This window comes from Petaurus breviceps, unplaced genomic scaffold, assembly GCF_028583685.1.
Source record: "Petaurus breviceps papuanus isolate PSGF00001 unplaced genomic scaffold, PetGlider_PUasm1.0 140, whole genome shotgun sequence".
NCBI lineage: Eukaryota > Metazoa > Chordata > Mammalia > Diprotodontia > Petauridae > Petaurus > Petaurus breviceps.
In genome coordinates, this window is record NW_027185698.1 from 48509965 (window position 1) to 48526511 (window position 16547).

A 16547-nucleotide genomic window follows, 5' to 3' on the forward strand; every position below is an offset into this window, starting at 1 on the left:
AGGGAGAAGGGGCAGATCTCAAAGGTGGGAAAGGACAAATTACAACTTCACAGACTGGTTTTACAAGTTGGTTTGACCTAGACCCCAGGTACCCCATCAATACTAAATATCAGAGCCCGAATTCGATCCAGGTCATCCCGACACTGGAGCCGGTGCTCTTACTGGCTGAGCCAACTGGCCGCCCCGCAATTGGGGTTTAAGTGACTTGCCCAAGGTCACACGGCTAGTAATTGTGTCCAGTGTCTGAGGTCGCATTTGAATTCCTAACCCAGGGCCCGTGCCTGCGCCACCTAGCTGCTCTATAGAATTTTACAACTATTAATGCCACTAAGCTACACTTTTACAGCTTACGATGGCACTCAGATTTGTGGGACACAATTTATGAAATGTCTACCCTATGCATAGGTGTGGTGTTTTTTGTTTGTTTGTTTTTTGCTAGAAGCTGAGACCCAAAGACAGAAACAAGAATCCTTCACGTGCAGACTCAACCCAGGGCTCTTTCCAGAATTTCATGTCGAGCTCCCGAGGGTTGAGACGGTTTCATTTTTGTATTTGTTTCCCCGGCGCCTAACAAAGCTTAGAACATAAACAGGTGCTTAATTAAAGCTTGTTGATCTGGTTGTCTGATTTTTCGCTTTTCCTGTTTCGGGTCCTCAGTTTTCTCAGCCGTAGAACGATAAGGTAGAGTTCTAATGTCCTTTCTTTCCCATACCAATTCCCCTGTCTTTATGTGAATACATATGTGGGTGAGTTCTTGGAGAACAGGGACTGTTTTTGTTTATCTTTGCATCCCTGGTGCTTAGCACATAGTAGGCGCTTAATAAATTATTGTTTACTTCACACGCGACATTTGCATAAATCACCACCCTGCCCCGTCCACCTACACACAGGTATCCACGATCAGAGCAATGCACCCCTCATTCCTGCGTTCACCTGTACGTACATCCACAACAGCACCTATAATGCCAAGTTTTCAGCTACACCCGTTGCTTCCCAGATGTTCACTTTCTGCTGGGCAATCCTCTAGCCCTCCCCAGGGTGTCCCTAGGTAGAGGACAGGACCTCTTGGAAACTGGGAAGAAGCCATTTCTTGTCGAGAAATTCTCTTGCCAATTAGCGGAGAGGGTGGAGCCAGCAGCCCTAAAGAACCTCCTTGGCCCCGCCCTTGCCTCAGGTAAGGAGCCCGCCCTCTCGGTCCCCAAAACACACTACAAGCCTTATTTCAGATTGGACGCTACTCCAACCAATTTCACTCTTAAAGCGGTGTTGGCTCGGGTGTCTGATCTGGGGCGGGGCTCTCCTCCAGGTACCTCTGGACTGAGCGTTCCTCCTCTTTCGTGACCTAGGTGTCCCCTCCCGAGGCCAGGGGGCGGGTGAAATTTGGCTGTGGAGTAACTGGGAGATTCCCGGGCTTTGAGAGTGGGTGAGGGGGCTGGGCCAGGCGTGGCTGGGCGTGAAGGGACGGGACAAAGCCAGGCAGGACAGGACAGGAGCCCAGAAGAGATGAGAGGAAGTCCGGAACTGAGATTAGGGAAACCCTACTCTTGGTGGTAACAGAAAACAAAACAAAAAAATAATCGGTCAACCAGACAGAAAAAGCATAAAGACGTGGCCCGGGACAAAAGAACTGGGGAGAGGGTCTGGTCTGTTCCAGTGTTAGACTGAAGAATGTTTTCCCGGAATCACCGGAGCCGAGTCACTGTAGCCCGGGGTTCTGCCCTGGAGATGGAGTTCAAACGCGGCCGCTTTCGCCTCAGTCTATTCTGCGACACCCCAGAGGTAGGAGACCCTCCTCACCCCTCCCAGCGTCTCTCGCCGCCTCCTACGGTTGGCCCCCCTCCTCTTCGCCTGTAAGGGGTGGGGCAGGGGGTGGACCTTGCAATTGCCACAAGCAGGGTACCAAGGGTGTCGGCTTAGAAAGGCACTAACTGCGGCCTGGCCTGCTTTTCCCAGCCTCTGTTGTGTCCGATTGGGCTGCCCCAGTCCAGGAAAATATCCAAGTTGAGCCCCATTTCTGTCGCTCCAGTTAAGACTTCAAAACTTCCCCGAAGTTGGTCTCTCTTGACTCAATCTGGGTACACACACCTGCAGTCCTTCCATCATGTTCAGGACCCCTGAAACCTCCTCTCCTCAGCAAAACGACCCTCTTAGGCCTAGTTCTTAAAATCCTCTGGGACCCCAGAGAGCCCTTTCTACCCACCGGTCTGGACACTGATTTAGGTGGAATTGACAATTGGCAGATACTTGAGATGGAGATGTAAATAGTTCCTACCTCCAAGAGTGGGGGTACTAGTGTGGTAGAGAAGAGGAGACAAGGGTCTCTTTCCACTTCCTCTCCCCACCTATCCAGCTTTGCTAAATGATTAGGCTCCCTCCAGGGGTTCATCCTGAGGAATTAAGATTGGAGTTGGACCAGGGATGTCCCTAAATGTCTAAGTCATTATCTGGGATGCGTATCTGAAAGAGAGTTCTCTCTCTCTCTCTCCACACACACAATTACATGCATATGTAATATGTATGGAGAGAGATTGGAGGGGAATGGGGATTGTCTTTCACGGGGTGTGTGTTTGTGGGTAAAGAAGGAAAGTGGTAAAGAGGGAAAAATCCTTAGAAGAGGTCTCCAACCCTCTAGGGCCAGTGCTTTTCCCTCAGAAAGTTTTGTAGTGTGGTGAAATAGTAGTCAGTTTAGAGGAGCTGTGTTTAACCAGATTTGGATGCCTGTGTGATGTTGGTCAAGTAATTTCATCTCTTTAGGTCTCATTTTCCTAACCAAGCATTAACAAGGTCCTTGTACTAAATCAGGGGTTCTTAACCTTTTTTTGTTTTATGATTTCGGCAAACCCTTAAGACACCCTTCTGGGAATGTTTTAAAATGCATAAAATAAAATGCATAGGCTTACAAGGAAACCACAGGTTAGGGAAAATAAAGATGTCGTATTTTTCCTATCTAGTATCTGGCTTCTGTCTCCCTCCAGACCTGAAAAGGGTTACATATAATGTCTCCACCTGCCCACCCCCTCATTCTCCCCCAGCTGAGATTCCGGTTGGAACTCAGCTATTTTCCTCCCCCTGGGAACAAAGGCCCTATTCATTGCTCTCTCTCCTCACCTACTCTTCTCCCTCTGCACAGCTGCCTCCGGGAAGGGAAGGGCTGGGAAGGTCTGGGCTGACTACTCTGAAATGCCACCCCCAGATTCGGTACACAAAGGGTCACCCCCGAGACTCGGTAGACCCGAGAGTCAGAATCCTCAGGCCTAGGAGTTACTGAGGTGTTTATTGGGGTAAAACTTTTTAAGTTGTGGAAGGAAAAGGCTGTCCCCTCCTACCAGTTGAGGCCACCCTGAACTTCGATCCAAGAGGTGGGGCATGAATTTGAGGGCGGAGCTGGAAATGAAGAAAACTGCCAGCCTGGGCTAGGCTGCAGAGTTTGGGAACACAGTCCTAGGCTAGAGGACACTCTGGACCAAGAGAGAGGGGCTGGGCTTGGCCCGAGATGATGATAGGGCGGGGCCTGGGTTGCTGTGACCTTGTGGGTCACTGTGTGCTCCAGTGGGAGGGGGGCAAGAGCTGCAGCTGGCGGGGGAATGGGGCTGGTTTCCTGTCTGGAAGGGAAGGGGCCCAGAGAAGGGACTATGTGTACCGGGGGGGAAGAGCTGCATGCAGGCCCTGCCCACCTAGCCCCCTCTCTTTGCTGGAAAAGAGTGAGGTAACTGGGGAGGCTGGGCTGGGTTGGACTGGGCTGGACCGAGGCGGGGCACAGAAGAGCATGGGAGGGGCACTTTGGAGTGGATGGGTCGTTCTCTGCGACTCACCCGTTTCCACTTCCCGGGCTCATAGCTGCCTCACTTTCTCCACACATCCATCCTTCCTCCCCACTAAAAAGCTGAACCAGAGCCAGGTTCCCAGTTGGAAGCCTCCAACTTTCCTCATCTCCTCCTTGGGAACCCTTAACAACCATGTGAAACCTGCAGCCAAATACTGCTTGACCCCCCCCTCCACAAAATATCCCCATTCTGCCTCCCCCCTCAATGCCATCACACAACCCCTCACCCCCATCCATGTACACATTGGCCCTCTGTCCACTGGGCCAGTGATGTGGGCGGGGGCTAGGGAGGGAATGAAAGGCCCTTTCTCTTCCACAGCTGGGGAAGCAGCTGCCATCAGACCCAAACTGGATTCTCAAGTCTGCCTAGGGGCCCCCTCTGCCACTAGCCCCCCTCCCCTCAGTCAGTTCTCCAGACCCTCCCTTCTCCCCTCCCACCTTCCTTTCCCTTCCCCTCCCTCCATCCCTTGCTCCCGCCTGGGGCGGTGTCAGCAACAGTGGAGAAAGTTTGTCGTGGCAGCCTAAAGGGCCTGACTCGAGAGAGTTAGGGGGTTGAAGGGAGGAATCAGGGCTGCTTCAGGGCAGAGCTGAGGGCCACAGAGATGCAGGACAGATTGCACATCCTGGAAGACCTGAACATGCTGTACATCCGGCAGATGGCGCTCAGCCTAGAGGTAATACCCCCAGCCCCAACCCGAAGGGTGCATGCCCACTCTGCATGTGCTGGAGTATTACTGAGCTGTAGTCTGCTAGGGGTCAGGGATGGGGGTGGCTTGGGGAGGGAGAGGGGAAGGAGACCCCCTTTGGGACTGTATACTTGAAGACTGTATGAGGGTAGCTATGTGGCTTACATTCTGTGCTGCTCACTGCCATTTCTCACACCGACCACCCCCACACATTCTGGAAGTTGGATGTTGGCGTGTGGCTTTTCTGGAAACTAGGAGAGGGGTGAGGATTAAGAGGAGAAATAGCACCGTGGAGTGGAAAATGGGCATGTCACTTCCCTGGCCTTCAGTTACCTCATCTGTAAAAGGAGGGCATCGACGTGAGGGGAGGTTGGGGTCAGATGGCCTCTGAGATTCCTTCCAGAAAGAGCAACTCTAAAGTTGACAGTTAGGAAGCTAGCTGAGAGAGGACAGATTAGGAGGTGGTCAGAAGCATCAGAGCCAGTGGTTGCATAGGATGGGGCTACAGAGGGAAGCAAGGGAAGGAACAGGCCTGGAAACAGTCTAGTCTTGGAAGTGACATTTCCCCTCCACCCACTATATATCCAAGACTCCTTCCTGACTGGCTGAAATCATATACATTGTCTCTGCTGGCACCTCTCCCTTTCAATCTAGTCCTGTGGGAGTTATGCTTATCTTCCAGGCCTAAGAAAATTGCTGTTGAATTGAATTGAATGGTTTAGAGCTCCTTTTTCCTGCACCTCCATCTCCACCAAGGTATGGGAAGGTGTGGAGATGGGCTTGTGAAAAGTGCCCAAAGTTTGGACAAGGAGACTGGAGTGGGTAGAATGAATCAGGAAAAGATGTTCTGGAGGTGACTTTAGTGTGCATTGAGGGGGGCTTAGGGAGAACAGTTATATATAGGTATGTCACCAACCTGGGTTTGAGCCATTTATAATTTGGAGCAAATGAGATCTTTGAGCTTCAGGCTCCTCCTGGAATATGGGATAATGCTACCTGCATTACCTGCCTCCCAGGGTTGCTGTGTGAAGTTTTTGTTATACACGGATCGACCAGGTCAAACAACGACTGAAGGGGTGGGGGTAGGGGGTGTCCCAATGAGAATCTGAGTCAAGAAACAGAAGACCAAAAGTAAGAGTACTAGAAACTCCGAAGGGAGCAGTCAGATCTGAAACTCAGGAGGTTGCTGGGGGCACTGGAGACTGACAGCAGGGAGTATGGGAAAAATCTGGGAAAACTGCCCTTGAGAATCTTGGTTCATTGTCCAAACGGGGAGCTAGATATAGATTAGAAAACAAGAATCCTGGGTTCTCTTATGCACATGGGGCAGGGAGTGAGGAAGGAGAGGGGAGGCTGTACTGGCGGCAAAGGAGAGCAGTCATTTCCGATGCTGGGCTGAGGCTATGGTCTGTAGACCTTGGAAAACCCGATTTCAGGGTCCAAAGCTGGACAGCAAATGGACAGCTTGTGAGGTGTCTTTCTCCTTGTTTGCCCGGGGCATGAAGTTCTTTTTCCGAGGTAATGAGTAGCTTCCAAGGTGGAACGAAGAGGTCTCCCCTGACTGGGGCAGGATCTTGTTTAATCCTTCTGTGGACTGCCGCTTTGCACCAGTCCTTGTGCTCAACAGGTAGAACTTGCTCATAGAGGAGAGGCTAAGGATGAGAGTGATTGGGCAGCAAGCAGTGGGTAAGGGGCTATCGCCTTAGTGGCTTATTGCTCCAGCCCTCCCTCCATTTCTCCCAGTGGGTCACAGTGCCGGGTCTGAGACGGAGTACCAAGTTCCCCTAGCCAGGATGGAGATGGGGGGTTTGGGGGGTTAGAGCTCCAGGGCGTGGCCATGGTGGGGTGGGGCGGGGCTTGGACTGTTGGCCTAATGCTGTGGGTGGGGGCTGCTGCATTTGAGGAGGGGACGGCCGAGACCCCGGGATGGTGGCTCTGTGGCTTGGGAGAAGTATAAGGCAGGACACATGTCCCTGCTACCCTGGCCTCCCCCGCCGCGGCTGCTCTCGCGTCGGTTTGGAGCTGATGTCACCGGAGCTCCTGAGCTCTGGAGGCGTGGGGAGGACGCGGGAGCATTCCGGCCGAGCCTTGCTGAGCTGGCCGGGTGCCGGCCCTCCAGCCTGCAGCCCCCGTTAGCTAGCTCCGCACTGGCCCTGGCCCTGGCCCGGCCACTCAGAGTCCGGGGGCCAGAGCCGGCAGCGGAATGGATGGAGCCGAGGAAGGACGAGTAAGTGATGCCCGAGGGAGAGACATTCCGGGAGGGAGAGTCCTGAGCCTCGCCGCCCACCCCTTCCATCTAGGGTCTTGTGGTCTGTGCCTAAGGACGAGGGGCATAGGAGAGAGGCCCTGAGAATAACCCCTTGTCGTATGTACAAAGGGAATCCTGTTCTCTTTCCACACGCCCACATATCCCTGCATAGTCAGCCACTGCAGAGCACCCAGCATGGCCAAACCCAGGGCAGGCAGGCAGCTAACAATGACACATGGGTAAATCCCGATAGACTTGGGGGGAGCTGGCTCCCCAGGTTTCCCTGGAAGAGGACTGGAAAGGTACTTTATTTGGAGATGAATGAAAAGGGAGAGCTCCAGATAGAGACAATGTGGTTGAAGGGGGTTGGGGGGAATCAGTAGGTAGGGGACTCAGGGGAGGAAAAAAAAATTGTCTTGGTCTAAATAAAAGAAGCTGAAGTTGGGAAGATAAGGTGGGGGGGCATGAGGCCCATAAATGAGCTTGGAGTATGTAGGGGATGGGATTGATGTGAGGGAAGAGATTGGGGTAGAAGTCAAGGAACTCCACAGGGGGAGAACCCTTCTCTTCCAGTAGAAGCCCCCCTAAAATTTTGGGTCTGGAGAGCAGTATTAGATGGAGCTAGGTAATGAGGGTAGCATGAGAGGAGAGGTGGGGGGTGAATATATTTGGGGATATTATTTGGACTTGCTCATCGACTCAGACCTGCACTCAACATCCTGGGGTAGTGTACTTAGTTCAGTAACATAAGCTCAAAATCCCCAAACCAAGCATTAATGGTTCCCCTCTGGCTATGGGATAAAGGCATACAAGGTCCTCACATGCGGCATTCTGCCACTACTCCCTTATAGAAAAGTCTTGGTCCAGGCAAACCAGACTCTGTTTTTTCATGTCCACAAAGTTCCTTCACCAGGAAACTGATCTCTGTCTTCCTCCCAAAATTCTAACCATTCTTCAAGGCCCAGCTGAAATAGTTCTTCCTGTATAAAAACTTGCCAGATTAAGCCAATTAGCAGCAGGCTTTTGATTACCTCCAAATTCTTATGTGGCTTTTGATACTTCTCTAACAAACCTATGACATGCCTTCTGTTGTAGTTATGTGTGTCTGGATCTCCCCAGTGAGTTTCAGAAGAACAGAAACCACACTTTCTGTGTTTTTATAGTCCCATAGCACCTCAGTGCAGTGAGTTGTACATAGTAGTTGCTTTGCTGGATGGATGAATCATCCTGCTTATTACCTGAGCTTCAATGTCCTCATCTATAAAGTGGGTAGATTCCTCTAACCAAGCTTCCTGCCTTCTCTCCCTGACCCTCCTATATTCCTTTCATTGATATTGCCTCACTCTCAATTTTTTTTGTATATATAAGTCCTTTCCCTTTTTTTTTTTTTAAATCTCTTTGGGATACAGACCTAGTAGTGGTATTGCTGGGTCAAAGGGTATGCATGGTTTTATAGCCCTTTGGGCATAGTTCCAAATTGCTCTACAGAATGGATGAATAAGTTCACAACTCCACCAACAATGCATTAATGCCCCATCTTTCCCACATCCCCTCCACTATTTGTCATTTTCTTTTTCTGTCCCTATTAACCAATATAATAGGCGTGAGGTACTACCTCAGAACTGTTTTTCCTGCTCTCTAGCTCAATCAAAAGATCTATGGTTTTTCTGCTTTTACTTCCTGAGATGAATTTAACTAAGATTCTCTTCTATTCTTCTGAATATAGAACTAGGCTCAGGGTAGATGAGTCTTCTTGCCCTAAAGTTCTAGGTTCATACTGACCTGTAGGTCAAATGGGCCACAGAGGTCTGTAGTTCCCCTTCCTACTTTTTCCCCTTCCTTTCCCTGGCCCCCAGCATATTTTAGGGATCCTCTCAAAATTTCAGACCCTCCCTCTCATAAGGTTTTTAAAGTAGGAGATTCCCCCTCTGGGTCCAGCACCTTGCAACTCTTAAATCTTCTTTCTGTTACAGGATAGCATGTGTTGCTTGTGGCAATCCTCATGATCTTTTCAGTGGGTTCAGCTCCCCAGTTGGAGTGTAAGCAGATGAAAGTTTAGTCATTTCAGTCTCTGTCGTGACCCGATTTGGGGTTTTCTTGGCAGAGATACTAGAGTGGTTCGATATTTCCTTCTCCAACTCATTTTACAGATGAGGAAACAGAGGCACACAGGGTTAAGTGACTTGCCCAAAGTCACACAGCTATATTAAGTGTCTGGTGCCAGATTTGAATTCAGGGCTTCCTGACTCCTGGCCCAGCTCTCAGGCTGCTGTACCACCTAGCTGCCCTAAGCAGATGAAAAGGGCATGTCACTTGGTGACTCCTCTAGTACCCCACTAACCCTGAATCAGTTTTTCATCCATTCAACACCATCTGTGTGTGGTTGGGTACCTAGCCTATGCAATATAATATTAAGGCTTGAAGATTCAAAGATAAATAAGACACAGTCTATTCCCTTCTCTCCAAAGTCTTACTGTCTGAGAGGGGGAGATAAGGTGTGTCCATCCTTGGGATAAAGGCAGTGTGTGATGTGTGCATCAGAGGAGTACTCAAAGATCACTTCTGCCTGAGGATCTCAGCACAGCATGTGGCCTTGGAATGAGGCAGCACCATAAAGGTTTAATAGAAATTCAATAGGCAGAATTAGGAAGGTAGGCCAGAACATGACATTAATAGATTGTGGAAGGCTTTGAATGCTATAAGCAATGGGATGCTACTGGACATTTTTTTTTTTTGCCTTTTGGAGGGCAATTGGGGTTAAGTAACTTGCCCAAGGTTACACAGCTAGTGTTTTTGTGTGGGTGTTCAGTGTCTGAGGCTGGAACCGAACTCGGGTCTTCCTGATTTCGGGGCTGGCGCTTTACTCACTGCATCACCTAGCCGCCCCTACTGGAGATTTTTTTAAGCAAGGGGAGGCCTCTCTTCGTGCTTTAGGAAGATCAGAGTAATAGATTAACACCCTAACTCTGGCAGTGTGTTTAGGATAGATTGGGGCGGGAAGAAAGAGGAGGCAGATCAACTCATTTAGGAGGTCATAATGATAGTTCATTTTTTATTTAACTCAGTTTCTCCCAGGGCCTTCCTTGACACCAGTATTAGGGGGAAGAGTGGGGGAATCCTGCCTCTTCAGCCCTACTAGTTATTTCTCTTCCCTAAGGATACAGAGCTGCAGCGGAAGCTGGACCATGAGATCCGGATGAGAGAAGGAGCCTGCAAGCTGCTGGCTGCCTGCTCCCAACGGGAACAAGCCCTCGAGGCCACCAAGAGCTTGCTGGTGTGCAGCAGCCGCATCCTCAGCTACATGGGGGAACTTCAGCGGCGGAAGGAGGCCCAGGTGCTGGGGAGAACAGCAAGGCGGTAAGCAGGGGGAAGCAGAGGAGGAGGCAAGCGGGAGGGGCTCTTGTACTACATAAGGACCATCTGGAGCCAAGGAGGCATCTAACCAATACATGGTGTCAGCTGGGTGTCCCATGATGCCCAATTGACAAAGGGGACTGAAGGGGATAGGCTACCGTAGCTAGGATTAGGCTGCAAGGAGAGTTTTGGTGTTTAGGAGCTCCAGAATCCATGGAGGGACCCCTCTGGAATGCCTGGACTGTGATGTCTGAGCAGCCCTGTACCCAGGACCACATCAGGCATCACAAACTGGTTTGCTCATTGACTGTGACATTATAAGACAGGATTCCCCACCAGTTCATCCAGAGCAACCCTGAACATAGAACACAATTCCCATGGTGTTGTATATGGGCTAAGCAAAGAGGCTGGTAGTATTCCCACCAGCTCTTGACAAGAATGTTAAAGTGGGTGACTGCCAGAAGGGAAGATGGCAGGCTTTCAGAAGCACTTCCAGCTTTGGGACCTATGGGAATAACCAGAATTGTAAGGGGTTTAGTGGAGAGGCTATCTGAGTTGTCAAAGATTTAGGGGCCAATATTAGAGAGACACAAAGCTGCTCCGAATTGAAGACTACAGACACAGGGCTTGAAAGAGACTGGGTCCTTGCACAGCACTTTCTGTATGAGAGGCATCATGGCACTGTGGATAGAGGACTGGGCTTGAGGGGGAGACTAGAGTTCAAATCCCACCTGAGAGGCCTACCAGCTGTGGTGACTAGCTCAGTTTCCCATTTTATAAAGTGGCCAAATGTCCTTTCTGACTTTAAATCTGTAACCCTAGTTGGTAAAATTTGAATGAAAAGCCTTAGAGTTTAGATCACTATAGTAGGAAACTGATTAGCCAAAGCACATGGAAAAAAGGTACTAGTTACCTGGTATGAAGGCTAAGGGAGAAGTTGGCATAGGGATCATTGTGGGATTTTGACCTGAAAGGGACCTAGTTCAATTCTCTAATTTTAAAAATGAAGCAACTGAGGAAGGAGAAGGTCTCCCCAGGTCTCAGAGGTAGTAAATTTTAGGGCCAGGATTCCTACCCAAGTCCATTGGAAGTTCTAACTGCCAACCCCGAGCACCACAGTGCCTTGGAATACAATGGAAGGTCATCGAAAATAGGCTTCAGTGCTTTTCCTATCAATCAGCCCTCTAGGAGCTCCTTATTTTCCTGCTGTGTTTCTCTAAGCTCTTCCTTTCCAACTGCCCCCCCTCCCTCATAGATGTAATATACATATAAAAGGGAAGGGTTAAGGGGATGTAGGTGGTGAGGGAGGAGATGGGCAATGTTAGTTGATGAATAAGAAAAAAAAACTGATATTTATAAAACGATTTCGAGTTTGGAAACTTCCCACTCGAGACTCATGACACTCCTGTGGTGTAGGTATGATGTATATTATCATCCCCATTGTACAGATGGGGAAACTGAGTCTCTGAAGCTGGGTGGCTTGCTTCTGGTCCTATAGCTAGTGTCAGAGAGCAGGATTCAAAATGAGATCTTGCTTACTCCTGAATTCAGCACTCTTTTCTACCATGGAAGAAGGGGCCCAATAAAGCAAGATTATTTTCGCAAGGCATCTTAGCCAGGGAATGTGTATGAGTTTATACATAACTCTGTAACCATGTGTGTATACAGAGGTGGGAGCATATCACTGGCACTAATCATGGGGTTAATGAGCACATATTGACTGACCACTGTACAAAAATTCCTAGGGGCCATCCAGCTCCTTGTGCTTTATGCTTTGGTGGCCCTTAATGTCTGCCATGTCAGTAAGGCATTATCCTGGCACGGGAGGGAGTGCTGGGTATCAGGGGGGTCCATAATCCCTGTGTTTCTGGCCAGAGTTTGGAGGGGGAAAAGGAGAGGTGTTTTCACTATGATAACATGCTTATTTCCTCCCCTGCACCCAAGGCCTTCAGACACTGGGCGCCCCGATGAACGCTCTCCATGTCGAGGCACAATTTGTATCTCTGGTAAGGAACCTCTGGTTCATCTTCATGGACCTTTATCCAACCCCTTCCTGGCATCCCCTTTCATGACTATCCCTACACACAGTCTCTGTCCCTAAGGCTAAAGAATATCATCCAAGATGAATATATTTTCTCTTGGGCACCTCCCTTCTTCCCCTGCTGTCTCAACCCATACTAGGTTCCTTTCTCTAGATATCCGAATCCCCCTCATGTGGAAGGACACAGAATATTTCAAGAACAAAGGAGGTAAGTCTCATAGACTGCAATCTTTTCCTTGGAGTGGGCTGGGTAAAGTCTTCAAGGGCCTCTGTCCGCTCTGTTGATGGAAGTACCTAGAAATGTCTGTTCATTCCTATTTGACTCCTGGTTTTTCTACCTTCAGACCTACATCGATGGGCTGTATTCCTGCTGCTGCAGCTGGGGGGGAACATCCAGGACACAGAGATGGTCCTGGTAGACAGGACGCTAACAGACATCTCCTTTCAGAGCAGTGTTCTTTTGTGAGTTCTTAACCGCCCCCCCCCCCCCCCCCCATCCTTCCCTACTCTCCAACCCAAACCTGATCCTTGGGAGAGGTACCCAGGGTATGTCTCTGAGGAAAGGCAGGATATGGAAGATAAAATCCTGGCCCCCTAGACTCCTCCTTCTCCCCCACAACTCTCCTGGGGTTTCCCTGGACTCCCTCCAGAGCCCTTTCTCATCTCAACCCCACCTTCTGCAGTACTGAGGCAGGACCAGACTTTGAGTTGCGGTTGGAGCTCTATGGGGCCTGTGTAGAAGAGGAGGGAGCCCTGGCCGGGGCCCCCAGGAGACTGGCCACCAAGCTCAGTAATTCTCTGGGCCGATCCTCGGGAAGGCGTGTTCGGGCTTCGCTGGACAGTGCTGGGGGCTCAGGGAGTGGCAGTGTGGCCAGTCCCATCCTGCTCCCCACTCCAGCTGTGGGGTAAGACATTCTCTCTGGGCCCCACAGCTCTCTCCAGTGATTTCTGAGCTTCTCCCTGAGCTATTGTGGAAGAGGAGGGGAGGGGCATACCACCAAAGAACACTGATGTGGGGAGTCAGATAACCACGTAGGAATATGTGTATTGGCCAGGATGTATCTAAGTGATTAATATAGCAAGAGTGGTTTCAAGAGGCCTTGGAGGTTGGCGACCCTGGAGTGGGATTTCTCATGAAGGAAGAGATGCCTCAGAAAGCCCTCAATGACAAGGAGAAAGGACAATCGCTTCACCATGTGGTCATTTGACTCCTCCTGCCTTATAACACTTCCCTACTGGCTATTCTCCATTCTCACTCCAATCTGTTTCTTTGTGCCTCCCACAGGGGTCCCCGATACCACCTCCTGGCCCAGACCACCCTGACTCTGGCTGCAGTACAAGATGGCTTCCGGACCCATGACCTCACCCTCACTAGTAATGGTGAGTGAGTGAGGGTGGATGGGGGTGAAACCTATTTCTGGACGGAGAGAAGAGGGGCCTAGTTAAAGGGTCCTCTCCTCCCCTTCCCCAACAACATCCTTCTGTTCTCTCTAGAGGAGAGCCCAGCGTGGTTGCCCCTCTATGGCAGTGTGTGTTGTCGCCTGGCGGCTCAGCCCCTCTGCATGACCCAGCCTGTCATGAGTGGCACCCTCAGGGTGCAGGTGAGGGCAGGGAGGGACCAAGGTGGGGCGGGGAGAAGGAGAGAAGACACGGTTGTATAGAGGAACTGAGAGACAAAAAGGAAATGTGCAGAAGAGAATTGTTCTAAGGAAGAAAGGCTGGAAAAGAGGATCGGGGGTGTCAGAACAGGGTCTGTGGGATCAGAAGTAGATAAGTGGGGGAATCAGTCATCACCTGAAATTCAGGCATAAGTGAGACACACTGTTACTGAAAGGCATCAGGGCAAGGTGGGATGGGGAGGAGGGTGGTGGTAGAAGGTGACTTCTAACCTTGGCTTGTTTACCCTGGCCTGTAGAGCTGGGGCCAGGTACACGGCATCCTGAAAGGAACAAACCTTTTCTGTTATCGACATCCTGGGGAAACCGACACTCAGGAAGATCCATTGTTCACCATTGCAATCAACAAGGTGACGATGCCAGCTCAGGTACCCCTAAGCCGAGGGGGACCGGGGAGGATCCTCTGCAGAACATGGGAGGACCCCCTTTCCAACTTCAGAACTGGACCTTGGATAGAGAGGTGGCTCCTACTCATATAGACCTTAAGGATGAAAATTTCACAGTCTTGGCCCCCAGATCACAGGGAGCTTGACCTGCTTCCACTCAAAACAGCAAAACAGCTCCCAGAAATGGAGCCTCTCAGAGATGCTCATTGTTTGCCATGTGCCAGGCTCCTCTGGCCTCAGATCCCACCTGAGACTTCTACTGTATGATTTGGTCATTACTGGGTCCCTAGGCCTCAGCTTCTTCATCTTTTTTTTTTTTTTTTGCTTTTTGGAGGGGCAATTGGGGCTAAGTGACTTGCCCAAGGTCACACAGCTAGTAAGTGTTAAGTGTCTGAGGCCACATTTGAACTCAGGTCCTCCTGACTCCAGGACTGGTACTCTATTCCCTGTGCCAACTAGCCACCCCCTGCTTCTTCATCTCTAAAATGACTTCAGGTCCTATGACCTTCCTCTTCTATTTAGAGGTCTCTGTCCTCTTTTGTCTGTCTCTTCCTCTCTCCCTCCCCCTCCTTTTCTCCCTTGTCTCCATCTCTCTCTCCCCTCTCCTCCTTTTCTGTCTCTCCCTCTCTCCTTCCCCCCCTCCTCCTTTGTTCCTCTCTCTCTCTCTGTCAGTCTTTAGCACTCAACCTTACTCTGTCTCTTGGTCTAGTCTTACTCTTCTCTCAGGTTTTCCTCCCTTCTTTCAGAATGGGGGTTCCTGAGCTGTTTTAAGTCATGGTCCCTTTTGGCTGTCTAGTGAAATCTATTGGCCCTTTCTCAGAATATCATTCTACTGCAAAAAATAAAGCATGTAGGATGACAAAGTAAACCAGTTATATTAAAATACTGTCACAATACATATTTTTTTTTCTAATATATTTTTTAAAAACAAGGTCAGGGACCCTAGGTTTTAGAACCTTAGAAGATATTCTTTTCAGTTCAGTGGCTCTGTCTCCCACCCTGCCCTCTGTTTTTCCCTATGTTTGACTTTATTCAGCTCTGCCTTTGGCCTCTCATTTTCTTTTTGTGAAACTTGGGCCTCAGTTTCCTTATCTGTAAAATGAAGGATTGGAAGGGGGTTGGACTTATTTGCCATGGTCCAGCTGTAGATCTCAGTCCCTAAATTATTTTGTCCTTGTCAGTCATGTAAGTTTCCTGTCACATTGTCTTCCCTTAGTCTCTGATCCTGTCTGGCCTTAGGGTCACAGACTTCTGGTCAGAGATAGATGGGCTAGTAGCTGATTATGTCTCCACTTGTAGGGGCCCTCCATGGGGATCACCTGAAAAAGAGGGAATGGGGAGGAGGGCCTCTGGCATGCAGGCTGGATTGGAACCTCTTCCCTTTCCCCAGGAGACTCGGGTCCGGGCTGGGGAGCGGGACCAGAACCTGGGGGGACCCTTGACCCTCAGCATCAGTAACCGGTATGGGGGGGATGAAGTGACCCACACATTGCAGATGGAAAGCCGGGGGGCCCTACAGCGCTGGATGGAGGCCCTGTGGCAGCTCTTTTTTGACATGAGTAAGTGGGTATAGGGTGCTCTTGGGCTGCAGTGGGGAGCAGGGCCTGTGGTGCTCCTAGGAGGCTCCATAAGAGCTTTCATGGTCCATAGTACTTCTGGGGGGTCTTATGGGTTGGGGACAGGTGAGACAGGTCCCACAGGGCTACAGTATTCCGCATCCAAGACTGGAGGACAGACTGGCAGGGTATTATTAGGATGATACCTGTATCTGACCAGTGATTGAGAGGGATGGTTTATTGGAGAAAGAAGCCAGGGTGAAGTCTAGGCACCCAGAGGACCCATCGTGGCCTGCCCCCTTATTCCCCTCCTATAGGCCAATGGAAGCAATGTTGTGATGAGCTCATGAAGATAGAAGTCCCTCCTCCACGCAAGCCACCCCCTGCGCTGGCCAAGCAAGGCTCGCTCTACCATGAGATGGGTAAGGGAGACTCCATGCATGGGAACAGAAGGGAGGCCCACAGGGTGGAGGCAGGCACATGGAGAAGGGTCCCAGGCTTGGGTGCGTCATCTTTGAGCAGAAACACTATCCAGCTCACTTCTCCTTCCTGTCTGGCCCACTCTCTTCTCACTCATTCACCTCCAGCTCTGTCCTGTTCTTAGAGCCACCTACCTCCCCCTGCCTTTAACCTGCTCTCAGGAGACCCACTCCCCTTCTCCACTATAACCTCTCACCCTCCCATCAGACCCACTCCCCTCACCCACTATCACCTCTCACCCTCCCTTCCTCCACTGTCACCTCTCACCCTCCCCTCAGACCCACTCCCCTCCTCCAC

General features: G+C 50.4%; 1 protein-coding gene across 7 annotated transcripts in view; it reads left to right on the plus strand.

Moving 5' to 3' along the window:
* The first annotated feature begins 1189 nt into the window (after positions 1–1189).
* RTKN (rhotekin) overlaps positions 1190–16547 on the plus strand; it is a 16652-nt gene continuing 1294 nt past the window's right edge. For 3 of the 7 annotated variants that reach the window (XM_069071899.1, XM_069071934.1, XM_069071944.1), the window contains exons 1-11: positions 1190–1779; positions 9915–10114; positions 12056–12117; positions 12307–12360; positions 12497–12614; positions 12836–13057; positions 13438–13532; positions 13647–13753; positions 14068–14178; positions 15605–15773; positions 16088–16192. In XM_069071899.1, the coding sequence (XP_068928000.1) occupies positions 1669–1779; positions 9915–10114; positions 12056–12117; positions 12307–12360; positions 12497–12614; positions 12836–13057; positions 13438–13532; positions 13647–13753; positions 14068–14178; positions 15605–15773; positions 16088–16192 (1354 nt within the window). In that variant the 5' untranslated portion in view covers positions 1190–1668. Of the gene's footprint in view, positions 1780–3580; positions 3707–4142; positions 4498–6450; positions 6737–9914; positions 10115–12055; positions 12118–12306; positions 12361–12496; positions 12615–12835; positions 13058–13437; positions 13533–13646; positions 13754–14067; positions 14179–15604; positions 15774–16087; positions 16193–16547 lie in introns of those variants that run through there. The other 4 variants (XM_069071906.1, XM_069071953.1, XM_069071914.1 and 1 more) reach the window with 3 other exon arrangements.